The sequence below is a fragment of the Apus apus genome, chromosome 1, assembly GCF_020740795.1.
Source record: "Apus apus isolate bApuApu2 chromosome 1, bApuApu2.pri.cur, whole genome shotgun sequence".
Classification (NCBI taxonomy): domain Eukaryota; kingdom Metazoa; phylum Chordata; class Aves; order Apodiformes; family Apodidae; genus Apus; species Apus apus.
The window spans coordinates 126,068,474-126,096,095 of record NC_067282.1 but is presented as its reverse complement, the minus strand read 5'-3'; the positions used below and the strand labels follow the sequence as shown (position 1 = coordinate 126,096,095).

The 27,622-nt window shown below is 45.7% G+C and overlaps 1 protein-coding gene across 5 annotated transcripts; it reads right to left on the bottom strand.

Annotated features, from left to right (window-relative positions):
* Window positions 1-79: 79 nt before the first annotated feature.
* On the bottom strand, window positions 80-27,051 carry LOC127382448 (alpha-2-macroglobulin-like protein 1). 5 transcript variants are annotated; one of them, XM_051614094.1, is made up of 36 exons: window positions 26,835-27,050; window positions 24,147-24,333; window positions 23,654-23,816; window positions 23,444-23,496; window positions 23,110-23,130; window positions 21,733-21,886; window positions 21,215-21,299; window positions 20,556-20,676; window positions 19,629-19,746; window positions 18,504-18,613; window positions 18,015-18,185; window positions 16,478-16,702; window positions 16,289-16,352; window positions 15,526-15,671; window positions 15,249-15,398; window positions 14,184-14,381; window positions 13,149-13,236; window positions 12,371-12,524; window positions 10,340-10,568; window positions 9,877-10,000; window positions 9,574-9,695; window positions 9,098-9,149; window positions 8,616-8,699; window positions 8,051-8,227; window positions 7,680-7,761; window positions 6,894-7,050; window positions 5,859-5,933; window positions 5,475-5,646; window positions 4,822-5,036; window positions 4,267-4,482; window positions 3,772-3,887; window positions 3,033-3,123; window positions 2,676-2,744; window positions 1,894-1,996; window positions 1,175-1,216; window positions 80-261 (listed from the first exon to the last, which is right to left on the bottom strand). In XM_051614094.1, exons 1-35 carry the CDS (start codon window positions 26,930-26,932, stop codon window positions 1,176-1,178), a joined length of 4,431 nt encoding a protein of 1,476 aa, XP_051470054.1. In that variant the 5' UTR covers window positions 26,933-27,050; the 3' UTR covers window positions 80-261; window position 1,175. The 5 variants fall into 5 exon arrangements, with proteins under 5 accessions (XP_051470054.1, XP_051470064.1, XP_051470091.1 ...); XM_051614104.1 differs by lacking the exon at window positions 1,175-1,216; XM_051614131.1 differs by lacking the exons at window positions 23,654-23,816; window positions 24,147-24,333; window positions 26,835-27,050 and having other exon boundaries at window positions 23,053-23,130; window positions 23,444-23,636.
* Between the last annotated feature and the right edge of the window lie 571 nt (window positions 27,052-27,622).

The following is a 27,622-nucleotide window of genomic DNA, read 5'->3' as shown; positions in this document are numbered from 1 at the left end:
TAACTTATTTTTCCCAGGTGTTCTTAAATGTGATTTTCCTGTTTTGGGAGAGAAACAGTAAATCTGAATAATCACTCAATCACACTATCTCCTCACTTTTAATAAGATGCCAGGCACAGACTGAGCCTTTCAGAAACTTAACTGTTCAGCAGGGAATTGAAAGTATTTTCTCTTTGCTTCTCATCTCCTTCTGGTGGCTGTTGGCAGGGATGAAAAAGAACTAACAAAAAGAGACCACAGAGGATGGGTCTGTCCCTGTTCCTGTGAAGACAAGAAAGGATAAAAACATCAGTGTTCCTGAAGTATTAAAACTTGTAATTGAGAACTCAGAGTTGTGGGGTTTTTTTTTTGTACTTTGTCACTGAATGAGACTGCCAAGTCATCAAGGACAGGGCTCTCTCTGACTCTGCCCATGCAAAGTCTACAGCAGCATCACAGAACGGTTTGGGTTGGAAGAGATCTTAAAGATCATCTAGATCCAACCCCCCTGCATTGGCAGGGACACCTGCCACTAGACCAAGTTGCTCAGAGTGCTGGGCTTGTGGCAGGCATTCCAGAGCAGAGCTGTGTGCCTTCCTTAGGTGACTAATGAAGCAGGTGATTTTCTCCATCTCAAAGGCTGTGGGCAAGGAAGCATGCAAATGCAAGCAAAGCTTAGAACAGGCACTGGTCAAGTTCAATCTTTGCCCCACCTGGAAAGAGGATGAGCAGGTGCCCATTCTCTAGCATGGATCTAGCAGTCAGACTAAGACTGTGAAAGGCTTGGCACTGAAAAGGAGTCAGGCCCCACAGCGAAGTTGAACTTGGTGTGTTCTGGCCACAGGGCTGGAGGACTGTGCAACTATAGGGAATGTGGTCCTCATATTTGTATTGACTTGAGGAAAGTATACATGATGCAAAATGCCAGGATTGTTGGTAGCCCTTGTTTTCTGTAACGTACTTCCAGCTCTGTCATGAGTTTGCTACCTCAAACCTTCCACTTCAATTCTCCTTTTCCTTCAGTTGAACCAATGGGATGCAGGAACTCAATATTACCTAGCATTGCTAATCATTTCCTACCCTGAACCTGCAATCTGACAAATTTCTTGACCAAGGGCCCTTGCCTGCTTCTTCCTCCCTCTCCATACTCTTCAGGACCATGCCTGTGATGACAAAATAGGTCTTGGGCTCTCACCTCACTCACACGGAGCACTGTAGCTCATCACAGTAGTTTCTTCTGGAAGATGAGAAGAAAAAAAGTGCTGGTGAGATACACTCACCAAAACTCACCAAAGAAACCCAGTATTGTTCCTCTGTTTCTAGGAGAGCTTACAGGCCTTGACTCCCCTCCACTGTCACATGTGAGACCACTGTTATGTGTCAAAGACCATGTGCAGCCAGTCCCGACTCACCCAAGTCATGGGGCTTGTGATCATTTGAAGTCATAAGTCCCAGACAGCTCTGCTACAGTTACAGATTCCTCACTCTGAAGCAATAGCAATCCTTGACATAGTTATAGCTTCTTCTCTCACTAGGGACTCCAGAGAATATAGGACAAATTGTTTTCAGTGTCATTCTTCTAAGGAGCCCCTCTTCCTTCCAAGCCATCTCCTGGCTATGGCCCCTCTGCTTTTGCTGCCTCCTACAAAATGAGTGTATAAAAGCATGTCTCTGAGCTTCCTCCTCCCCTCTTCTTGGGAGAGTTAGACCCTCAGTGGATCTGAAATTTCTGGGGCCAGAGAGAGAAGTATCTACCATTTTTAACCCAAAAGGGTTAAATTCATCACTAGAGAGCTTCTAAGGGAGAGTTACATAAACATATCAGGGATTGTATTGTCTTAGACTTGAGAACTTCAGAACATTTCTTTCAGTGGTACGTATGAGTGGTTTCTACAGTACAGCATCTGAGCTCACCTGGCATGTAGTAGTCATAGACCTTGACATTAGCTGGCTTACGATCCTTCACTTGCATGTCCTGCTGCATCAGCAAAGTGTAGGTGTGAGGCTGTCTAGTTAGCTAAAACCAAGACATACAAAGATTACAGCCAGAACTGAAGAAGTAAGACAATCCTTTCCACCTGTTCTCACTCGGGCTCCATGGTGACCTCACCACTGCTACAGATCTGTTCTGCTTTCCAGTCCACCTCAGAAATATCTTTTATTTCACATTCATTCATGCCAGGACTTTTTTCTGGTGCTGTTTAGGTAGGCATGTAGCTAGAGAAAGCCTGCAGTGGATGTTAATCTGTTGCTTAATGAGACTGTGGAACAGGCACTGTTGTTTATGTAACAATCTGGTTTAATTTTGAGCAAATCCCATGAGCAATCTTGAATGCTTCCTACTACGTTCAGGCTGCTTGAGGGCTTTTGAAGAATTCAGACTTGCTTAAGCTTTAGATGGATCCTACTACTAGTTCCCAGTCTTGGTCAGACACTGTGTATGGACTTTCAACAGTCTCTGAACAGTGCCAACAGCTGTGGACTTAAAGTCAGAGTTAACCTCATTTCACTCAAGTGGCCCTGTATACAGGCTCTTCAGCTACTGCAGGGTGACTCAACATGCTTCTCCAGGTTAGCAAATGTGGCTGGTATGCAGGACGAACCACTCTGAATACTTAAAATACTACTGGAATCAAATACAAGAGTAAGCTAAATGCTATCTGTCAAATTACTATGTTAGCCTGAATTCTACTCACTTCCTCCAGGTAGAAAATGACTCGGTCAGCTTCACTTTCAACTTTCTTCACTAAAGGCATTTTCTTTAGCTGAAAATAGGGGGGGAAGTGTCAGAAAGAGTCTAACATAAAGCAGAAATATTCAGGGACGTTTGTCCCTGTGAGAGCATAGGCAAAATATTCACATGGCCAAGGAAGACCTTGAGGTAGAGGAAGGCAAGATGTTGCCTGGAAGAGACTTTGGATATAAAGATTTCTTGGGAAGAAGTGAACCACTTTTCTCTGCCCACAGGAATGATCACAGTTCTTCATAAAATCCTGCATGACGGACATCCATGACCATTCCCTCCCCAGCTGGACACAAATTCACAGTCTCACCTCTTCCAGTGAACTTGCCACAGGGCTGTATCCAGAGAGCAGCTCCACTTGGATCAGGACCATGTTGGTGGACACACGATTCCCTGTATAGCTGCAGCAGGAACCCAGGGGACAGCACTAATGTTACTTTCTAAGCCATGATCTCTAGATACTTCAGTCAAGCTTTGGTATTCAGGTGGAGGAATCTGCTATTCCTTCCAGTGTTTCTCCTGTGAGCATAGCTGTTCCTGTACTGCAATAAATCTTTGTGCTTCCCCTGATCAATCTTTAAATTGTGCAAAGCCAAGGAGAATAAATTCCTTGGAAGGCTACTTCTCTAGGCATGGCAGGGAATATCACATCCTCCATCTGCTCTCTTGGCAATCCTACCCCAAGTCAGGCATAGGGGTGCAACAGAGTGGTGTGACAGTCAACCATGACTAGAGGAGAGAATACTTAAGAAGTGTCAGCAGTCAGTCCCATGGAACCTTCATATCACTCGTGTTTCGAGACCTAATCCTAGAAAGGGTTGAGACCCATAGACCTTGGGAGAATTTTGGTGACTGGCACAATAACAAGATGGGGATATAGCCTGAGACATCACTCTGGGGCCTTCACCCAGCTGAGGAAAGCGTAGTTATATGAATGAGGACATCTTTGAACTTGGACCTCATGAGGGAAAGGGAATCCTGGCTGCCAAGAGACTGGTGTGGTGCCAGAAGCCTCTTAGCACAGGGGTGGCAATCTGAATATCTCCTACCGAGCATGAATGGTGACAGGGAACAGGGTGGCGTTAGGTACAGTGCACTGTGTCTGCACAGACATGGCAAAGGTGACATCGCTCCTCAGCGGGGGGATGTGGTAGCGCAGAATGGCCTGTCAGAACAGAAAGAAGCTGGTTGGCAGAGAAGAGCAGGTTTTTTTGCTGGTGAGGATCTTTGCCTAGTGTTTGCCTGCTGTTTGCTGTCTTGCACTAGTTTAAGAGCAAACTATGTGGAGGGAGCAGAGGTTCTGCTAGTGCATCCCTCCTGGTGGTGTTCACTGGACTTCTTGAGGAGAGGTGCAGCTCGGACTGGGTGGAGATGATCCAGATTTCATTTGGGGAATTGCAGCTATTCCTACCAGCCTTGAAGCTCAGATTCTTGCAAGTCATTACAGCAGTCTGTTTTCAGTCTTGGCTAAGTAGCAAGGTGAGAGGTCCCCTAGCTTTAAAGACTTTTCCCCAGACACACCTTTTCTCCCTGTCTGGGCTTACCTGTAGGTAGAGGCACCCATGGCCCTGCACATGCACATTATAGTCCTGGGAAATGTCTGGCAGCTCCACGGTCTGCAGTAGGAGACGATTGTTGTTGTCTACTTGGAAGTTTTGGTTGAAACCCTCAGAGGAGAGAGAAACTTGAAGATCAGGGCCATCCTTGCTGAAGGTTTTGGTTGCATACAGGGACAGGGCTTCCAGGGCAACCACTGTGTCCTGAAGAAAGAAATACACACTGCACAAAATAAGATCGCTGCTTCCTGTGCATGGTCAATCCTTAGCCTTTCCCTCCCTCACACTGCAGCTACAGAGCAGTAAGGGTTGAGCTTTCTCCTTGGACTTTTAGCATGGGATTAGCTCAGAGGAATATAAATATTTACCCTTTCCCAACCCCCAAAAATCCATAAATCAGTAAATCTATGCTTTTTTTCCCTGTATTTTTTTAATTTTTCTTTTTTATTTTTCTTTTTTATTATGGGCTGTGCTAGAACCCAGTGCTCTCCCAAAACATAGCTGACAGCCGGTTGTCTGGTACTGATGGCTCAAGGGGATTACCTGTGTTGAAGCAAAGCCTCCATAAGGGTTTTGCTGCTTGGTGAGCCAAGACACAATCTGGGATACCTTTCTTCTTTCATCTGAAGACAAACTTGACTTTGACAGGTGAGCCATGAGGATAGTAGATGTCAATTCCACATCGACAGATGGAGCCCGATACCAATATAGGGAATCTTCTTCCTGTTTAGATTGCTGACTCCAGAATATTTGGTCATCTAGGGGTAAAGTGGGAAATGTACGGAGTATGTAGCTGTATCTAATGATCTTGGCATCTTATTCAACCCCTGTGCCTAGGTACTGAGTGAACATGCACACTGGGAAAAAATATGGGTGCATATCTTATTTGCGCAACGCACCTTGCTTTCCCAGTAAAAACTTAAGCTTGCAGTCTGGGAAGGAGCTCTACAACATTCATGAAGCTCCCCTGGTTTGTATGACCGGAAGACTGGGGCTGCAACAACATCCATAGAGCAAGTCTATCTCACAGTATAGCCTGTGACAGCTTGGCTAACAGGGGCTATCCAAGCCTTGGGCTTGCCACAAGGCTCTGCCAGTGTCCCCACTGCTGCCTTGCATTCCCTTGGTCGTTCAGCTCTGGGATCTCCACACAGTTCTGCCTATAACCTTCTCTCCTGCCCCATAGCCTTTAGTACCTGATATTATGGCTGCCTTATCCAATCTTTTGAGGATTTTCTGCCTGAAGGCTTTATCACCAGCTACTGCAAAGGCATTTGCAGCTAGTGCCAGGCTGTAGAGGTTGGAACTGCCAGTATCAGCATTGATCAGGTCCTTTATACATTTCAGAGCTTTTGACACAGCTGGATCCTAGGATAGAAAGGAAACCACACAAGTTGCTGGCAGAGTGTGAGCAGAAGGAGTGATCTGCAGCCTTGATGGGTACAAAGAAGGATGGAGACAGGGACAGGACATGCAGGGAGAAAACTGGTAACACACCCATGTGTGCACAAAGGCAGAGTGCCAGAGCACTGACTGCCAAGAGGCTGCACACCCAGCCCGTCTGTGTTGCAAGTACTCACAGAAATTGACATCCCAGAGTGTAGGAGAGCGGTGACGATGGCAGAGCTCAGGCCCAGGCCTTCCTCCACTGCACCCTGAAGCCACCACAAAACAGAGAAGAGGAGGGCTGCCGTGAGAAGGGAGAGGGAGAAGTTTTTCAGTGCCTTTGGCTCTCCTAGCAAATTCCAAGCCAGCACAGGCGACAGTGCTGGTCCTATTCCTCCTCTAAGGAAGTGCCAGTGCTAGTATCTGCTCATGGGTCCTGCTTGCTGTAGCACTTCTCAGCCATGGTGCCTCAAGCTCCTCTGGATAGCTGATTCCCTCCCTCTGCTGAACACATTCTCCTTTCCCCTCCCCTGCAAAAGATTTTAAATAGCAGATTTCTGTGCCAGGGGACAGTGATGTTCCCACAGCCCCACTGCAAGGTGGCACCTCACTTGAGGGCCAGGACTGTGAAAAGGGTTTGAAGGAGCAAAATAATAGTTATCTTTTGAAAGGGGTAGTGAAAACGTACCATATTCTTCATTTGGAGCATTAATTATGTGAGGTTCTATCCATCGAACTGCTGCTGGCTTCGCAGTACTCTGTGTGTGTCTGTGCAAGCACAAATGCTGTGTTTCTGAGTGTATAGGGAACATACCTGGCAAGGTGAATCTCACATGTGTGGTGGCTGCCATCAATCTCCATTCACTCTGTTTCTGACTCAAAGAGCTTGAAAACCCTTTTTTGCTTTTGTTTTTTTTTGAGGCATGTGTTATCTTTTGAGAAGGGGCTAGGGCAGGGCATGTGGGTATCATCAAATGAAAACCTCACATTCATAACTTCAAAAACTGTCACCATGACTAGAGCAAAACCCTGAGTGTCGCTCTAGGGGTGATTTTGGGCACATCAGAGTCTCCCTGCTGCAGTAGGATTTGTTTGTTCTTGGCATGAAAATTGGGCCAGAAAGTGAATGAGCTCTGAGTACATAAATGCTTAGACTTTATAATCTTAAAGGTCTTTTCCAACAAAAATTATTCCATGATTCTATAATGAACAGCCAGGACATGTCATACCATCAGACCATTGTTGAAGAGCTTTCCCACACTCTTGAAGCACCCAGATGGAGTCTGACTTTTAATCAGGGCACTGGCAGCATCATTTATATTTTGCTCATCTATGTGGATGAAGTTTCGGGCTTGGCTGAAGGTCTTGAGGACAAGGGCAGTAAGCCTAGAGCCAAGGAAGAGAGAAGAAAATCACAAACTGAACCAGTCACTGATGCTTATCTTCAGTAGGAGACAGGAGCCTCTGTGTCTTCCATTATCTCATTAATGGAGAAACGCCAGCAGGCCAGAGCCTCTGTGCAGATGGAGACTTGGAAGCAATATGCATGAAATAGATACTCTTCAAGCTCAAGCTTGAAGCTCGAGCATTTGCAGCAAGAGGATGTTTGAGAGACAAAAAAAATCACTGACAGTTCAGTGCCTCCCCTGGACCTCTGCCAGTTCCAACAGCGTGCATGTGTGATTCAAAGCCAGGATGGCTGATATTTAGTGAGCTCATTCAGGCTTTTTCCCAATCCTGTTTGGACACAAAGCACTCTCAAAAACCTGGGAAGAAGACATTTTAATAGCCAAGTTATCAGAATCTCCCTCAGTTGGGGTGCCCAAGCACAATCAAACAGGAGTACGTCAAGTCAGTTCATTGCCATGGTTCTCTTCCAAAAAATCTCAGGAGCAGTTTCTGTTCAAAACACCATACCTCCGTAGTCCCTCAGTTTTTCCAGGCCAAAATCCAAGGCAACTTGAGTCTGACCAAGTCAAGCTGTTCCTCAATCATTTCTGGATATCTCTGCTTACCATGTGTTTCCTGTCTCACTTCCCTCTCCAAAGGCACTATATGAGCCATCTGTGTGCTTGTACAGGAGTTGCCGCTGGTATCCTGTGGGTAGAGAAGATACTCTGTGTTTATTGTCTCCTCCCCTGCCAATCCTGCTGCTCATTATAAAGAGCGCTGTCTCTGAGGAATTCAGCAAAGGGCTTTCAGAGGGGTGCCATGTACTCCTTGTTCAGCTGAGACACAGCAGCCTGATTTATACTGCTGCAACTTTCTTGGTGTCAGGACAGTGATACTGCACAAATCTTGTTGAGCCCCAAGGCTCTCTTGAGATCACCACCACACAGTGGACATCACCAGCTTAATAACCCAACATGAGCAGAAATTCACTCACCACTTTCCAGATAGCCAATTGCCTTCTGTTTGATTTCTGGAGTCAGTTGTCCTGTTTCTTCAAGATAGCGTGTGATAAAGACATTTGGGGCAAAATGAACCATGTTCTGCTCACCACAGCCACTGGACATCTGAAGGAGCTCATCTATGTTGTCCAGGGCTATTGCCAAAATGTCACCTGTAGAACAGAATCACAGCTTTGGGAGCTTTACTGTTCTTGCATGTAAAAAAAAATTTGGTCTCATCTATAACATGCCAAGGCTGGTCTAAATAGATCTCTGCTCACGCTAGGGTGACTTTAATGTATATAGAGTTCTGTAGGAACAGTGATGTGGTACTTGTCTATCTTTCTCTTGGCTGGGTGAAATTTTACATCCGTCTGGCCCAGTGTCATTTGTATTAGAGAGATGAGATGCTTCTCTGGAAGATATAAGGACCTAGTATCACACCTCACTATACAAATTCCCTCTTGTTTCTCTGTTAGCTAAAGCAGATATGATGGCATCAAAAGAGAAGACTCCTGTGGTGAAAAAAATACTACTTTCCAAGACCCCTCCGAATCTTACCTAAGAAAGAGATGTGAGCTCTCTCCGACCTCAGGACCCTGTTCTCTGGCACAGTGAATGTGATTGTCTCTGAAGCTGAAGTTCCTGCAAATGGCAAAAGCATCAGAAAAACAACAGGCAGGAAGGAGATGGCAGACCAGGAGGCATCCCCAGGAGAAGGTGTAAACAAAGCTGGGATCACCTCATCAGCTGCTGAAATCATTGTTCGAAAGAGATGATGACATAGAGATCAGGCCACCAACTGGTGGGTGACTGTGGTGTGGTTAGGCAGTGGCTTGGTGCTGATAGGATCTTGTAGTACTGGGTGGAGTTGAATGGCTTTGCTTCCCCATAGAAACTTAAAAATCCCTGACTTTACAGACCTCATTCACCTCCAGATAGTCCTAGATTTGTTCACAGACCACACTGTTTCTGTTTGGTCTCCTTGCTCTGAGTGCTTGTACAGCCCTAGTCATCCCTGTCTCTGGGATACTTGCACCTACCTGTAGGACACAGGAATGAGGTGTGGGTCTTTTCCTCCAGCAGCCCCTCTGCCTGGTGGGGAAAAGCCTGGTCAGCTCAGAAGGGAGAGCAGTAAAATAAGATAGCAGATGTGCAGCAACCCATCTTCCTGCAATGAGCTCTTCTGTCCTCATGGGCCATGGAAATGATCTTACGCAGGCATAAAGGATATAAGTACTGACAGTGAAGTTTCACTGGGAAGGCATTTTCTAAGCTGCTACATGTCCTTTTGTCTCCATTGTCCTCCTAGCAAGCAGTCCTGATGTCTATGTCCCATCAAGTGTAGGTGCTCAGCTCATGCCCCCACCTGGCCTACCCTGAGAATCAATCCTTGACCAGCCTCCCTGAGAAAAGCACTTACCTGGCCAGCTGACTTTCCCTTTTCATAGCCACCCCCTGGGCTATTTTGAGCCTGACCTAGTTCTGGCACCATCAGGACCCTGAAGCATATTCTGACCTTCACCAGCAGTTGTTTAACCACTGTGTCCTTCCCTCCAGACTCTGGCACAACAGTTGTAGTCTCAGTGCAAACATCTTCCTGCTCCATTACTTCAGCATTGACAGTGAAATTCACCTTCCCTAAAGAACAAAACATCAACAAACCAGCTGGTACATCCACGTTTACGCTTTAGTTTGCTCAGTCTTAAGGCTGCTCACCTGTGCTTTGCATAATGGGCCACTCACCCTTCCAGCCCAGTTCTGATTTTCTCAAGCAGCTCTGCCGGTGCTTCCCACTCCTGTCCCTCCCTCGTCCCCTTACCTAATTTTGTAGCCTTCACATTCCAGAAAAAGGTTTCTGATGAATCAGGACACAGGCAAATGGTGAACTTGACATTTGCATGCACAAATTCAAAATCCCTGGAGTCCATTAGGCTAAGCTGAAGCTAGAGGTGAAACAAAAGGGAGTTTGGGTTACAAAGTTGCTGCTCTGTTTTCTCTTTCAGCTCCTATATCTAGAGGACAGTCAAGCCCAGAAGCCCAGGATGAGTATGATGTATGTCTGTGGGTCACCAGCAGCCCATGGGCATCACAATTCTGTAGGGTTGTGCTTATGGAAGGGATAAACTGAATAGAGATGGCTTTACATAGAGAACTGTGAAGAGCCTTCTCGGTGTCTTCTACCCAATACTCGATGATGCAGCCCCTTCTCCAGGTCTCTATCAGGGAATTACTGTTATCACACATCCCCTTGTCCAACAACCATCCTGGAGGGAGCCACTCACCCCCATGCACTGCTTCAAGTAGCTGAAGACTTTGACTTTCAGCAGAAATGACTCTCCCCGGAAGACAGAGTAGGGCAAGATGGGTTCCACAAAGAAGGGCTTGAAGCCCCGCAGGCTGGTGGTCTCTGAGATTCCCAACCCGTGGCTCTCTGAGGTGCAGAAAGTCATGGCCCTCCAGTCTGTGATACTGTCGGGTACTGTGACAGCTAGCTCAGCAGCTCCTGAATCACTAAGGAGAAAACAGGGCAGAAGAAGTTGTTCCCATCCCTGTAAAGATTTCTCTTGAGAAGACAAATGCAGAAGGACTATGAACTAGAAGTGCTTATGAAGGTGTGGTTATTCCTAGGAAATAGGACAGAGGTATGGGAAGGGTAGGAAATAGGTGGGCAAAGAAAGACTGAGAGGCAAAAGCAAACCAAATTTGCTTTTGAACCACGTTGCACCTTAAATTCTTGTTTTGTGTGAGCACAGAGGGCTCCCAAGTGTCCTTGTTACACACTCAGCCTGCATCAGAGTCATGTGCGAAACTTCAGCCGCACTACCACCCAAATTCCCAACCACAGCTCAGCAGTCATCTTTATAAGTGTCACTTACAGAGATACATACACAGAATGGCAGAAAGTCCCTGGGCATAATCTAATCAAATGTGATGGAAAGGCAGAGATCCTTTTTTATAGATGGACAACATTTGCACATGGGAAAGCTAAGAAAGCTAAGATGTGTGAAGAAGAGAACATAACCTGATTTTAGCAAGGCCTTTGATACAGGCTCTCATAGTATCTGTGCAGCAACATTATTGTGGATTGGACAAGGTAAGTAGAAAATTTCTTGGACCACTGAGGACAGAGCATGGTTATTGGTGACATAAAGTCCAACTGTTGGCTGCTTACCCATGGTGTCCCTCAGGGATTAGTACTTGGGCCCATACTGCTTAATGGCCTTGTTAATGACCTGGACAATAGGACAGAGGATGTCCTCAGGAAGATTAGCAGACTAATGTGCTATGTATTAGCAGACTATATCTTGTTAGGAGTTTCTGATATGCTGTAAGGAAAGTTTGCTATTAAGAGGAACTTTGGCAAGCTGGAAAAATTATCTTGAAAATGGTTAAACAAAAAATTCTGTGTCTGGAATGGAATAATACCATGCAACAATACAGGCTAGGCTAGGCAGTGACTGACTAGTAAGCAACTTTGTAGAAAAAGTGGTGGCAGTTCTGGTGGATGAGTTGAGCATGAAACAGCACTGAAGGCCACCTACTTCTAGACTATACTGAGAAGACTGCAGCCACTGGGTTGAGAAAAGTTATTTTCCCCCTCTATTCCTCCCTGTGGGCCCACATCTGGAATACTGTGTTCCATTTTTGCATTCCAGTACAAGAAAGATATTGACAAACTTGAATGCATCCAGTGGAAGAGTACAAGATGGTCAGGGGGCTGCGATGCTTGATGTAGAGGAGAGGCTGAAAAATGAGGGTTTTAAAACTTGAGAGGGGAAGGCTAGAGGGAGAACTTTCTGCTTTCTCCAGCTACCCAGTTGGAAGGTGTAAAGACAACAGAAGCAGTCTCTTCCAAGGTGTGTATTGATAGGACAAAAGGCAACAGACACATATTTGAACACAGGAAATTCTGACTTGAGATAGGGACAAAAAAATAACATGAGGATAGTAAAAGGTGCCCAGATAGTCTGTGGAATCTCCATCCCTGGGAGTTAAGTTCCCCCAGAACTTAACTGCAGCAACCTGATTTAACTGGACCTGCCTTGCACAGGTTGTTGAGTTACAGACCTCTGGAGGCCTCTTCCATCCTACAGAAGTACATGATTTTCAGTTCCCCAGGGTCATTTGGAAAATCTCAAGTAGAGCCAGGAACAGAACCAAACCTCCATTGTCCTTATCCATTTCTTCATACCTCCCTTTTCTTGTGGGCACAGAAGGTTATAATTACCTGGCTCTGCTCCCACCCATTTCCTCTACACTGTGGCCAATAGGAGATCTAGATCCATGTGGGGCTGCAGCCCGTTATTACTCACTTGATGGGAACCAGAGTCCAGATGAATGTCTCTGGAAACCAGGTACGCACTAGCCCTGCCTTGCTACTCAGCTCAACGTGCTCTGACTCAGCATGTTCAACAGCAGCCTCTGCTTCTGGTTCCCAGTTGTCCATCTCTGCCAGCACGTCATAAGCTATTGGGAATATAAGCATTCATTCAAAGGCAGAGCAACTGTGAGATCAGGAACAGCTGGGAAAAGTTCAGCTCTCCCTCCTTCTCACTCCCACTCCAATTCCCCTTGTCCTTTCCAAGATGCCTTCAACATCTCTATTGTCTTCTACAAGACAACCCAGGAGACCATGGGGATTCCAACAGCTGTGTGCTCCCCCCTGAGGAACTCTACTAGCTTACACTTTTGCTCTCAGTCCCTGAAGAAAGGCTGAGGTACTGCCCAGTGCCCATCTTTCTGATGCCCATATTCTCTGACTTCCAGCAAGACCTTTCCTAGTCTTACAAACAGATGTTCCTCCCTGAGACAGCTGCCTCATTTCCTCCCTTCACCATACTATCTTCCTGCCAGCCAGAAGAAGGTTCCAAGCAGGTTCTTCCTGTGCAGCCAACCCTCCTCCCCTCCATTGCACTGGACACACAAACATGTCAGACCCTTTCCACTCTTCCTGTGGTACACATCTCCTGTGCAACCTCCCACTCATCAGGGAAGCCATCCCCAGTTCTTCAGCACACTGTATGTTCAGCTGCCCTTGTGCAGCTTGTGTTACCCGTCACTTTCAAAGAAACAGGAGAAATCGAGATGTACACATATAGTCGTAGTAGAAAATGGTCCGGGTGTGGCACTCAATCGGAGACTTGATTTTAAGGCTGGTTAAAAATGTTAGGCCTGAATTCTGGAGGAAAGAAGGGGAAGAAAAGAAGGCAGATTTCAATGAAAAGAGCAGTGTTGTCTAAGGGGCTGTCTCTGCTCCTGCCTGCCAGTATCAGCTACCCCATGTTGTTGCAACTCAGTTTGACCTGAGATTTTAGACAGGGAGAACATACAGAACCACTCTGCTCTCAAAGCCTGGTCCTAGCTCCTCACACTAAAGGAGGGTCTGTCCAGTCAGGATTGTGGGGACACACAAAGTCTTTATTTTGGCACCATATTTTGCAGCCTGCCCTGACAGAGACTTGTTCTGATCTTTCACGTGCTAGAGAGGGACTTTTTACAAGGGCTTATAGTGACAGAACAAGGAGTAACAGATTAAAATTTGAAGAGGGGAGATTTAGATTAGACGTCAGGAGCAAATTCTTCAGGGTGGTGAGACACTGGAACAGGTTGCCCAGGGAAGTTGTGGCTGCCCCATTCCTGGAAGTATTCAAGGCCAGGTTGGATGGGGCAGTGAACAACTTGATCTAGTGGCAGGTGTCCCTGCCTATGCAGGGGGGTTGGATATAGGTAATCTTTAAGGTTCCTTCCAACCCAAATGATTCTGTGCTTCTATGATTCCTTTCTGCTATTCTTTTCCTCCTTTCCCCAGTTCCTCTTTACTCTTAAGTGCTTTCCTTTTCTAACCTCAAATTTTCTCTGACTCAGGCTGACACTCCTCTCTCCTTCCAGCTCCTAGAAAGTCTGAGAGTCTCAATTTTGGGATAAATTGGGAGCTGGGTGCTAGGGATCTGCCTATTTGGTGGGAATTTATCAGGCTGGCAGCATAGAGTGTCAGAGATCTCTTAGTTCAGAAGCTTGGCTAATTCATAACCTAAAGTTGCCAGCATTTACAAGCTACCCAGGGCTGACCTGGGATCCAGAAGAGATTGGCTCTGATACTTCAGGATTTTTGGAAATTAGATTTACCTTTAGAAGTTCATAAACATCTGGTTGGGACACTGCATAAGAGTATCTGTTGTACATGAGCGGTGATATTATTTTTGGTGGGAGGGTGGTCTGAGGGGAACCAGTGGTTCCTGGACTCTTGTGGATAGTACAGTAGTCCTTGTAAGAGTCTGTGAGAGTGCTGGGGTGCTCTTGAGAATAGCTGAACATATTGTGCACCTGTAGACAGAGAATTAAAATAGTATAAGTCAGTGTGAGAAATGGGAAGCTTTTATTTCTATTCAGAGACTTTCTGTGATGATAGAGGCAAAGCTTGGATCCTGCCTGCTGCAAAAGCCCAGACCTAAGGGTTTTGATCTTCATGCAGCTCAAGTTTTACAAGTTTTACAAGTTTAAGATACATTGCACCAGACAGGAACACAAACCCCTTTAGGGTACAGCTGCATAGCTGTGGCCACTTCTAGCTCATAGATTGTACCTGAGAGTTCAATGCAAACAGTGAAGATACCTTCCCTGTAAGAGTCCTTAGACAGATAAATTCTTGTCTGACTAAAAGCACACCCTGGGTCCACCAAGACAACGTCAAGACGCAATTTAAGGGTCCTCAGACCAAATACATCCCAGGTCTAAGGGAGAAGTGGGACCCTTCCGCTGCCAAATCATCACTTACAGGGTAGTCTATGAATGGAGAACTGTGTGGTTCATGTCAGCTGCAACAAAGATATGGAGCTTATCACACACACTGGACTTATTTTTTTAACATAACTTTTCTTTTTCAGAGCACTGGCATTAATTGGTTCAGGAGATGGAAGTCTCTTGCCATCTGGTTGTCACTGTGGCAATGGGCTCTAAGTTTAACAAGGATGTGACTTAGGGCTGTATTTGGGGATCTGTTAGATCCCTATGATAGAGCCTGGAAATTTTGACTGTTTTTTAATGTTAGCTTTAATTTTTTTCTCATTGAGCCACATCTTGGCTCCATTCTTGTTGGTATAACCACTGTGCCTTATTGACCAGAGCCTGCAACCAGATACTCAAAAGGCTAATACTTCAGTATTAGCAATGCTTAGCACTAAAGTGACTCACACTGTCCCTGGATAGCTCAGCCTCTGGCCTCAGGAGAAAGGTGCTCTTGTCTGTAGCACGGATGCTACAGAGGGAGCCTGGTGCAGCCTGCAAATGGAGACGGACAGCAGATCCTGGGAGAGCCATGGTGTCTGAGAATCCAAGCTTCACCTGAAACAGAAGAAGAAAGAAGGACTTAAGCCACTGATAGAGGAAGGAGAGGTGACACTGTGGCTACTGGATTCTGCTGGACATCCAAATTGCCAATTTGCCCCATTCTGTTTTGTGCACTACTTACATGGTTTCTGAAGCACTTGGAGACTTTCAGACTTAAGGTGTCAGCTGCCACTTGTCCCTCAGGGAATGCAGTGTAAACAAAGAGGGTAGCCACGGGTGAAATGAGGTCAATAGGCAGAGTGACATTGAAAGACCCGCTATACTGACCTGAAGGAAGAAGGAGAAATAGAAAAAGTATAGAAAAAGATAAGGAATTCTGTCTCCAAGGGTTATGCCAGCAATATGTTCATCCATTACAATACATCGATGCAGTTACTTGGGTAAAACCTTCTTCTTCGGTGAAAACTGCTTCTGGGGAAGCCAAAGCTAGACCATGATGTAGGTTACTGCCATTTTGTAGCAGTGACCTAACATCATGAGCAATCTTGGCAACACTGTGCGCTTAGAAGAGAAATTACTTCCCACCTGACTCCAGCAAAAAGATTCTGTGAGTTTTCTTGGAGTTTCCAGTAATTCCTGTTTTGAAGATAAACTGAGAATTTCATCATTTGATCAGAAAAATAAAAAAGAAAAGAGGAAAATTAAAATACAGAGGACACATGGCATATTTGCCATTTCCTCTAGATTGGTGTTGTGGTTTGGTTTGGTTTATTTTTTGTTGTTGTTGGTTGGTTTTTGTTTATTTCTTTGTTTTGTTTTGTTGTTTTGGGGGGGGTTGTGCCAGCTCTGTTGTTTCCTGCTGGTCTCAAATCTCTTTACCATTTAGGCTGCAAGGGCTTTCTCATTAGGTCCCTAATCTGTTCCTGGCATTCAGATGCTCTTACCTAGTGGTGGATCAAGAAGTACTGTTGTTTGCCCATGATGCACAAGGGATCCTCTAGCCAAAACCTAAAGGAGAATGAACAAAGGATTGATAGTGCCTCTGTTTCATGTCTCTGGGCCAGGTAATGGCCCTGTGCTGAAACAGACGTATGGCAAAGCTGACTTCATTGCCAGCAGTGCCCTTCACTCACCAGGTGGTAAAAGTCTGCTGTGGCAGCCCCAGCCTCCAGCTCTGTGGCTTGGATGCGATAATGCACAGTGGCCTGCTGCATGTCCCCACAGGGCAGCATTGCCTGCACTGGTTGGATCCGCACAGAGCTGCGGCTGGAAGAGTAGAAGGCCCTCAGCGTGAGGGATGCAGTGCCATAAGACACCCTCACATTTTGACCACCCAAGTCCTCTGGCTGGGTCTTTGCCTGTGGCACAGAAAAGGTGGCTTAGTGTCTGAAGACTTCTTACAGCTCTCTTCACATCAAAACCGAGACTGGCTGGAGAGCAGGCTCTGAACTCTCCCAGAGTAAACTGTCTATTTCCACCAAAGCCAACCTCAGTCAGTCCCTTTCTGTGGAGCTAGGCATTGACCATCCCCACACACTCTGGGATAACTAGCATCTAAACAGGAGTCATGGAGCTTTACACTGCTAGGGCCTGGGCTAGAGCCTGAACTTCTGCAATGCTCTTGCTACCCTGGGACTAAGATGCTTAAACTGCTTTGAGTGTCTTATCAGTACCTGGATGAAATCCCTGAACCCTTTCCTTCTGTCTGGTATGTCTGGAGAAAGTATCAGCATGATCTGCCCTGAAATATATTTCATGGTTCAGTGTTAGTCCCCTCACACACTGCGTTTCTTTTATCACTTTCCCTACCCTCACCCATAAGGTAGGATGGCAGAGGACACATGAAGATCATGATCATTGCTCATCTTTGACCTCTCTACCCTAAGACTATGATATGAACATATTGTGGACTTCCAGCAAAGTCAAGATCCATCATCTAAGATATTGTGTGTAGTCTGACAAAGAGTCAGGGCTTGCCTTGGAGTGCCTTGACCTTGAAATTTAGACAGGACAGGTATTAGAAACCTACCCCTTCAGCCACACAACAGAACCTTCCTTGTTCATGAGAAAGCAGACTGGAACTTTTTGTCAATTCCCTATATGTGGCATCTGTATTTAACTCCTTACATACTGGTTACCTGCTCTGCTTCAGACTGGCTTGCAGCAACTAGTTCCTTACTAGTATTCCTTCTTTCCCTCCTAAGTTTCCAGCCTCTTATATCCCAGGTTTCTCTGAAATCTTATGCTATGAGGAAACACAACGAAAACTGCTCACTAACACTTTCTTCTCCACATGTATTTTCATATGCTTCTTCCTAAGCTCCCTTCCTTTCTCTTTGCTCCATACAGTGCAGGAGCCCAGCCCCACAAAGCCCTTTCCACCTCAGACAGAGGTGCTATGTAGGTAGGCCTGAATCACAACATCATGGGGCCTCTATCCACCACCCCATCTCTCCGTCATGTCTCCTGACTCCTCAAGGATTCCTCAAGGGGTAGCAGCAGGGGCCAGAACTCTGGCTCTGCTATTGGCTATTCCTCTTCCCTAGGTGTGTAATTTCCCTGCTCCATGACTCCATCTCCCTGGCTACACTGAGAAAATGACATAGACTAAAGGTCTGAGGGATACATTGCTTAGTGCTAGCCATATCCAATGTAGTTATTTGGCTTAACCTGTAGTAGAACTTTACTACTGTTGTCCCATGCTGATGTCTCTAAGCTGAAAGAGGCCATTCCAGTGTCATCTGTAAGGTAGGTCTTGGTCTGCTTGCTGCTGCCATAGGACACTGTAAGAATCACCTCCTTGTTCTTCAGGTGTGTCCCATTGGCACTTTTGAGTTCCATCTGTAATGACACAGAGAACAGTCAGAGAATTGGAGGCCTTAGGACTGAAAACCTACCTCCCAGTAGAAGTCACTCACTCTGCAAAGGGACTCTCAGTGTGACCTCTTATTCTTCAGCCTCCCTCCCCCCATTTATGAAGCAGCCATCTCATCTGGCAAAGCCATATGCCTATTCTGTGGTGACACCTTTGGATTCCCTCTTGGTAGCAGCTAGCAGCTTTGGACAACTCAAAACAAGGGGAGTCTTCAATACTTCTGTGCCTGCCATCCCCTCTGGCCCAGATGCTGGGCTTTCCATGTTTCTGCCCTGTTTACTTACATTTCCATAGTAAGGAGCTCCTTGCTGATAGTAGTAGCTTGTCCCCCAGAACTGGAGAGTTGTGACATCAAAAGTAACCTTGCAGTTTTCCGTGGCATTGAACTCCATCCCTGAGAAAGACAGGAGTTGCATGTGGGTCAGTATCATGCACCTCAGCAGAGGCAGCATGATTGGATGGACTGAGATAAGGAATGGACCATGTAACTTCAGGAGCTGTTTAACACACATGCTGGGCAATTGAGTGCCTTCTACTTTCTGACCTGCTAGAATGACAGCAGTCTTACACAAGGTCTCTGCCAAATGCTCTTTCTGACTTTGTTTAAGGTGGTCCTACTCACAACTGTCCACTTCTATTCTCCTCCTGTTATAAGAGTCAAAAGAAGGAAACATTTTCCTCTGCCTTCATGACCTTAGTTTACAACCTGCTGTCTTGTCATGTGGCGCCCATCTGAAATCACTGCAGTTGTAAAGTTGTGTCACTGCTTTCAGCAAGGGGTTGCAAAACAATTTCTTATAAGGAAGGGTTTGTAAAATTTTCTGAGAGGAAACCTTACAGGACATTTAACAGGAGTTCTGGACAAGTAGTCTCATCTCCCAATCTGGAATGTGGAGATAACTCTGACAAGAGGCTATTTATTAATGGTACACAGTCGGGGACTGGGTTATCACTAGTTGTTCTGAGCCTCTCATCATTCTAGCATGCTTTTCTAAAATGTGGTTTAAGAACAAAACAACCTGGCCTGGCCCACCTTTGTGCACTTTTTACTGTGACTAGAAGATGAGAAAAAGCAGCTCTTGACCATCTCTTCCAAACAAAGGAGCTGGACTGGCCACAATGTCTTGTGGAGGAGCAAGCATACTGATAAGGCCCATCCCACAATGGAGAACTCACATGTACTATGTGAGTCAGACCTGGGTGGCATGGTACAGGAGAACATCCACACTGCCTTGGATAACCCTCTGAACACTTGACCCCATTGGAGGCAGTGCAGAAAGTTCCAATGATTTGATGGGAAGACACAAGGATCCGTAAGGACTGTTACAGGTGAAAACCCAAAGACAAGCATCTCTTACAAATGTAAAGCAAAAAGATTTTACACTAAGAGCAGAAACAGTTTTTGCTACCTGTTCCATTTTCTTTCAGAAAAGCCACAGCTTCCAGGTTGAAATCGTAATTGTCGCCATGCTTCTGGTGGTAGAACTTAATATTCACATCAGTGGCAAAGCAGCCATCCTTGTTTGTCTGGGAATGTGAAATTGTATCTGTTAACCAATAAAGGACGCACTAATCCCTTCTGCAGTGCATGTAACACCCAAGACCCAGAAGTCTCAAAGGACGATGCTAAGACAGTTGAGTTAAAGGAACAATGCCCATACTGGCAGGAAGGTAGTTCTTGTCTTTGGTGTAGTCACAAATAGGAGATGCTGTTTCATATGTCTGTCTCATCTTTACACATTCACTTATGTGCCAGTGGCAAACATGAGTTGTCATTTCTCACTGACAACAAGATTTCTCCTATAAGGATAGGATTTATGTTGAAGACGTGTTCTGAGTTACTTTAAAATATACAAACAAATACAGATATATTCATTCAACCCTAAAGATGAATGAATAAAGTCTGTGCTGAACTGCAATTTCTTACTTAGATGTGAGAGGTAATTTTTGTGTCTCCAAAATGGCTATTTCTGGGAAATAGCACATAGGCTTATATCAGGTTAAAAGTTGGTGCTGTAAAGATTCCAGTGGAAGTCAAACAATGCGGCCAGTGCTTTTATTTTTTTCCTTGTCGCAATACCTGTTTTGTAGGAAAACCTGCAATAGTTAGCTTGCCTACAGATACTACTTCTTTTGAATGCATCTAAATGCAGTTAGAGAAATTATTGAGGAGGGCTAGGTTTGCTGTACTAGGGAGTTAAGTACATATCAATCAGTCATCCCCAAGCAAGCTGCTTCAATAGCTGATACCTGTCCCACTCCTTCCTTTAGTATTCTTCCCTCTGTTTGCCCCGTTTCTCTCTTTGGCAAGAGCAGTGGATGTCCTATCTCCTCACCTCACCAGCGTAATCCTTACAAATACTGCGCCTGGCTTTGGAAGGCTTCCAATGATACCGGATACGCTTACGGCACACTACAGCCTTCACACTGCCTTGGACTGGTTTCCCATACGTGTACCTGGCAAAAATAGCAGTGAAGACTCACATACAGAAACACTGACTCAAGGGTGAAAAAAAAGAGCTTTAGCTTGTGGTTTGCAGCTAGGCAATGCAGAGCCTGCAGTATCTTCATGGCTCATGAGCTCATTCATGATGTTAAAATTACTTCATTGGACTCAGACAGGAGGTAGTAGTGGCTGAGTTCTCTCCAAGTCACCATTAGTCCCAGTAGGTAATGCTAGGGGACACTGTGCTGGTCACAAGTTGAGTCATTCTTCCTCCCACACTGGCACTAATCAATGCAGCAGAGGTACTGTAGGGCACATCCCCCACTCAGAGGATCCACTGCCACACTTCCACACTCACAGGGAAAAAAGTGGGGAGAGAGAATATGGAAAAATATGAGAATCTAGGAAAATTCCTTGGCAGAGGGTGCCATAGTGCTAGATTTTGGGATGGGAAGAGGGCTAGCAGAGATGATTTTGAGCTCTGTTACTGATAACTGTGCAGTTTCCTAACCAGTAAGAATGGACCTTCTGCTACATAAGTCAGCTCACATGCCACAGATTTGGAGACGGAAGCTCTCCTCCAAGATGGTGACAACCTGAGGTACCTGGATGGAGACACTGAATTTGGGCAGCACTGTGTGAAAGCAAGAGAAATACAATTCAGTGAGAACAGAGAGATATCATTTTTTTTCCAGTCCTCCCCAAATGGTTGTTTACAGAAAATAAATCTCTCCTTTCATTCCCTGACTACCAGGACAGGGCCTGGTAGCGATTCACCAGCAGTCCAGCCAGGAGAGCATGGAAGGAGTAGAAAGCTTTATTCCATTCCACAGAGCACAGCTGTGGGACAGTGTCTCAGTCCATCCTCAGGACATGTGGGAGGAGAAAGCCAGTGGGCCTGAGTGAAAGTCAGTGATTACTCCCACTGGCAGGCAGTTGGATATCTCAGGTGCTAGTACAACTAGCACAGATGTTCACAGCTGCATGGCCCTTCAGCTCTCTGTGAGAGAGGGAGGCTGAAGGGAATACATCTTTCTCTGCTTCTGTCAGCTCCCCGAGAGACTTACCATACTCCTCTACCCTGAAGGTACGTGTGCAGTCAGGCATTTTGATGGTGTACTCTCCAACCAGTGCTTCTGCAGCCAGAGAGAAGGACAGATCCACAATGCCTCCCACAGGTGTAACATTCAGCCACTGTGCAATGTGGTTCCCTTTGGGGTCCTGTGTAGGCAGTAGTAGATGGTTATTTTCCAGTGCCCTGGGAGAAATCCTTTTGCTGGATGTCCAAGCAGTCACAGCATAGTCTGAGCACATATCTTCTTGTCCTGAGAGCCCAGGTCTATGACACAGCCACAATGCTCACATGAATTTGAGCTCAAGGAGAGCAATCATGCATCACCATCTCACTGACTGCTGCAAAACTGTGGCTTACTGCCTGTCTGTCACACTAAAAGATAGATGTTATCCCTCTTGGAGACCTCTGTGATGATCTGAGCCAGCAAAGCCCACAGGTCAATTCTAACAGCACATGCTGCCCAGTATAGAAAAGAAGATGTAAAGACCTAAGATGTAAAGGCATCTGGAGGCTTTGTTGACTGTCACAGTCAGGCCGTAATAGACACTGTTCTCCCACTGCCGGTTATTAGGGCAAGCTGCAGAACTCTGGTTGTAGCAATGCTGCCCAGCCAGGAAGGCCCTAGTTATGAGCTGATGAGTGCTTTATAAAACTATTGAGCAAGCAGGAACTGTTGTTTGAAAGGGTGCAGCTGAATCAGAGTCCTACATTCATATAAACAGGCATAAAGCATTGCACAGGTGTCTCAGAAACCATGTGTTTATGTATTGATTGCTTGGTGGGTATGGCATTAAAATGTGCATTGATTATTCTAACTGTGACTTCTCTGTGTGGGTTATTACAAGCTTCCCATCACTTATCTTTCCTCAGCTCAGCTGATTGCAGTCCATATTTTACCTATAATATTGAAACTAAACTAACAGATTTTAAGGGCAATATCTTGAAAGCTGCTTTAGGAAGTTTCTCTAGATGTGTAGCCACAACACTAACTGGTCAAATTTTTTTTTTCTCTATGTTGTATATAAAAGTATCCTTAAAGAAAATTCAGGATTTTCACAAATCTTCAATACACAGGCTAGAGGGACTAGAAATCCTGTGACCACTTTAGAAAAGTTTGCTGGACAGCTGACTGCTTTTCAGTGGCACGCATTATTTACTGTGGGTACCTCTGTGTGGTCAGTGTCATGGCACTGAACTGGCAAACTTGTGTGGATACTAAAGGAAGGAAGGACAAGAAGTCAAAGACTGTCCCCATTCACTCTGAGGTAGCTGGCTTTCTGTATCGAATATCTCCCCACCATAATCTCCAAACCTGTGTCTTTCATAAGGTGAGAAGAGGTCACCACTTTCAATAAAGTAGGTTCTTTACCTTCAGTTCCACCACACGGTGCTGTGGGAAGGAAGTAACAGTTACTGGTGGGAAGCTTTCAGGTAAGTTAATCATGCACCTGCCCATTATTTTTTATCCCCCAACCATCCATGAGTCTTCCCTAAGCAATTCCTAGGGACTGCCTATGACCCAACATCATGAGCAGCCCCTGTGTTGCAGGTGGTGCCCAATGCTGTTTGTAAGCACCAAAAGTGACACTGAGACTAGATGTCCTCAGATAGGTCACCTAGCTGGGCTAAATATTAATCCAGAAGTCATGGAGGCAGCCCATAGCATTTTCAGACTTATTTAGGATTCTCCCTTCTTCACTTACCGTTTCATTGCTGGCAATAAAGTTCTGGTCCACGGTTACAATTCGCAGCTTCACTAAAGAGCAGAAGAAAAACAAGAAATCAAAGCCTAGAAGGGAGATGAAATCATGACCCACCTCCCTTGCAGAGCAGGCCTCGCTCCAAGTGCTAGGATACTCCTTATTTTGTGGCCTGAGAACTGATCTTTCTCTCACAAGACATTCTGTCCATACCAATCTGTCCAGGTTTGTAAACAGGTTTGTCTGTCTGGATAAAAGTCTTCCTGTCTGCATGCTTGATGAGGACTTTCTGTTTCTTGTGATACTCTGAATTGGCTCCCAGGACTGTGATCTCAATAAAAGCCACTTCTTCGGGGCTTCCAACAGGAGGAGGGACCTACAGGCATAGTTGTAAACATCATTCAGGGTGGATCCCATTCATGGACCCCAGGCATTTGGAATAACAATAGTGATACTTCTTTTATATTGCTCCAGTTGCCCTGAAAGTCCTCAGAGTACTTTTCAGAATGTTTTCTAGAGAGTAAAATATCAGCAGGGCTACACAGCAGAAAGAATGCTGGCAAACTTGTACAGGCTGAAGCAGAAGATTCAGTGCCCAATAAAGATGTTCCCCTGGGAAGACACAATTCTTTGCCTTCCTGCCCAGCAAGAGTAGAACTCATACACTATCCAACCTACTGACAACCTTTGAAAATATATTCCTCACCTGGAAGTTTGTGCAATGAAAGAAGGTAAGCTGAGAGATGGACTGAGTGATCAAAGTCTCATTCCCAGCTCTGCTCTGCAAGGTTACTGTCACATGGATCGGGATTGCTTGTTTTCTGCTGAGCTGGAGGCACACTGTCTCTGAGAAGGGGTAGTAGAGCTGAGATGGTATAGCCACAGCATAATTTCTATTAAAAAGTGAAAAAGAAAAAAGAAGTCAGGTGAATCTGATTTTCTAAGAGGCCAGGTCTTGACTGTAGGATTTGAGTACTGCCTAATAAGAAATCTGGTCTCTTCATTCCACTGTCACTATGCCACTGGGACAAGATCACACCATCCTTTTCATCTCTTGGTTCTGCAGCTGTTAACACCGAGTTTGAGCTACATACTGCATGTACATGCAGAAAGATAAAGTCACTGCTTCCAGAACTCAGAATCAAAATAAGGCAAAGAGACCTCCCCATGCCATTCAAAGGATCCTGAGACTTCACTGCTTTCACTGATCCACACTGCTTACTACCATTAGTTTGCTTGGTTGGTTGCCTGCTTTCATACATCATACATCATAAAATTGTAGAAGGGTTTGGGTTGGAAGGGACTTCAAAGATTATCTAGATCCAACCCCTCTGCATTGGCGGGGACACCTCCCACTAGATCAGGTTGCTCAGAGCCCCATCCAACCTGGCCTTGAATACTTCCCTGGATGGGGCATCCACAACACCCCTGGGCAACCTGTTCCGGTGTCTCACCATCCTCAGAGTGAAGAGTTTCCTCCTAATGTCTAATCTAAATCTCTCCTCTTCAAGTTTTAATTCATTACCCTTGTTCTCTCACTACATGTCCTTGTAAAAAGTCTCTCCCCAGCTTTACTGTAGTCCCTTCAGGTACTGGAAGGCCACTATGAGATCTCCCCAGAGCCTTCTCTTCTCCAGGCTGTACAACCCCAGCTCTCTCAGCCTGTCTTTACAGGAGAGGTGCTCCAGCCCTCTAATCATCTTCGTTACCCTCCTCTGGACTTGCTCCAGGAGATCCATGGAATCTTCTGTACTCTCTCCAGGAGCAGTTTCTGTCCTATCAGCTACTTTTGAGCTCAGAACCAATGCTGTGCATGTGGAGTCTCGTGTCCAGGCTTTGTATGCCAGGCACATGTCTGCATAAGCACCTTCTTTGCAGCTCCTGACACTCCTCTCCTCCTCGCTTTCCTATTCCAGATCTCATGCTTGTGTTGGCTAATCTCATATCCATGCTCACAGATAACACCAAGAAGCTGTTCATACTGGGTATTTTTTCATCTTACACTGCACTGCAGCAACTAGGACCGGAGAAGTGCCAACACTAAAGCAGATTTCAAAACTCTTATCACCGACTTCTCCGGATTGCTGCCCCTGGACAGGTTCAGCCAGCGGCATGTTTTGCAGCAGCAGGACAACAGGTCTCAGCTGGACCTCAGCACCCTGGCAAGAGGGAGTCAAAGATCAGCTGGCCAGAAGCCTTATGTTTCACTAATGCCAGTGAATGGGATGAGAATTAGACTCATTTCTTGAATCTCCCATACCTCTCTTGCTCCTTATGACCCTTTACTCTGGAACACTTTCTTACACCTCTTTGCCCATGCACTTGCCTTCTGAGCTGTACAAGTATGAGATAGTGTCTCTGAGGCTGTCATTAAAAGATCCCAAGAGCCAGGCTGGATTACTTTCTCATGAATCTACAAAAAAAAAATCAGCCTACAGGCAGGACAGCAGGCAGTCTATTGAAGCAAGCAGGATTTCCATAAAGCAAAGCTCCATGCTGAAGGTAACAGTGGGAAACAGGCAGCAGTAAAGCCATCACTTGAGCAGGAACTGTGTCAGCATATGGAACGTGTCCTAGAGGAAGAGGTTGTACTCCTACCAAAAACGATTTTTAAAACTAGACTTGTGCATGCCACACCAAACAGGGTAGGAGGGAACCCAGCTATGACCCAGGGACATATTTCCCACTGTAACATCTAACATTTAAACACAGCCATATTTCTGTTTGCACTTACATGATGGCTGCAAAAGCAAAGGCCTTCAAAAAGCAAATGCGAGTTCCCAAGCCAGTATATCACAGCAGTGTCTACTGGAACAGGAGTTGCATTATTGATAAAGTATATGAAGAGAAGCACTGCTGGGGATTGTCCTTGCCAGAGGTCTGAGAAAAGGAATGGAGGGAGCAGATGGCCAGCCAAGCCAAAATGAACACACTGCTTTACAAAGAGCATTGCTAGTAGATAACTTGGGCTGGTGTTTGCCTGGTTTGCAAAGGCACGCAGCTTGGTTTACTGAAGATTTAAATGGTGATCTATGACTTTAGGGAGAAAAGCATAGTCAAAAGGAAATATATTCTGGAGCACAGTAGGAGAGGTGAGATGTTGGCAGGTCAGATTTAAACACATGCAGAAAACTGACAGAGTTGCCCTGCCCGAGACCTTGTAGAAATACATGTTCTATATTAAAGGCACTAAAAGGAGAGCCAAGTAAGTAGGGAGAGTGTGGGGGAGAAAGGTGCATGAGAACCGAGTGAAACCTTGGGAAAATGAGAAATTATGTCTCTCTGGAAAAATAGTCCTGTTCTTAGGGCTTCTGTCCTCTTTCTGTCATACCCACCATCCCCCCAGGATTCTCCACAGTCCAGAGCCGGTATGCAAAGCAGCCAAAGTTCTTACAGCATTTCAGGTGTCTTGGCCATGCTACGCTGCAGCAGGATGCTACCCCACAGAAAAGCGATGCTCCACATAGCTGATTGCAGGTTGAATGTCTCCATGGAAAGGTGAGCCTCTCCTCTGTTCCCACTTTGCCCCTGCTTCTGCTACTCTCCTTCTTCCCTCTGCCCTTCATCCAGAGCTGAAGGACTATGCAACTCCTGCCCTGATAGGGTGCCTGACTGTCTCTTGGCTTTGAAACCAAGGTCAAGGTGGAAATCATGCTGCGCATGGCTGGGGCTGGGATGTGGGTGGGTGAAAGGGGTGGAGACAGTGTTTATTGCCTACACACCAAAGGCACTTGCTTTGAGGCTTTGTAAGGTATGTTGGTATTTCTCTGGGAGGTGTCTTGCTATGCCTTCTTATGTGGCACAGCTGATGGCAGCAGGAGTACTCAGATAGCATCTTTGGTACAAGGACTCGATTTTTAAAAAGGTGTCTTTTCCAGGATTTCACTGGAAGCATCCTGGGGCAAATTCATCTTCTTAGAAGTCTGTGGATTTTGTTTCAGGGTTCTTCTTCTATTAAACTTCTTTTTTAGGTATTACTTACTTCCTACTTAAATTTCACTGCTGCCCTGTAGCTTCTGGCCAGCCCAGGGCTTGACACACAGCTCTGCTAGTGCCCCCACTCCTCCCTGGAAGAAGGGAAGAAATGTAGCATGTTATTATTTTTCTCTTGTCTAGCTTTTCTCATTTAAATTCAGAGGCAGCCATTCAGAGACGCAGATTCATGGGGTGTGTTTCTGAAGT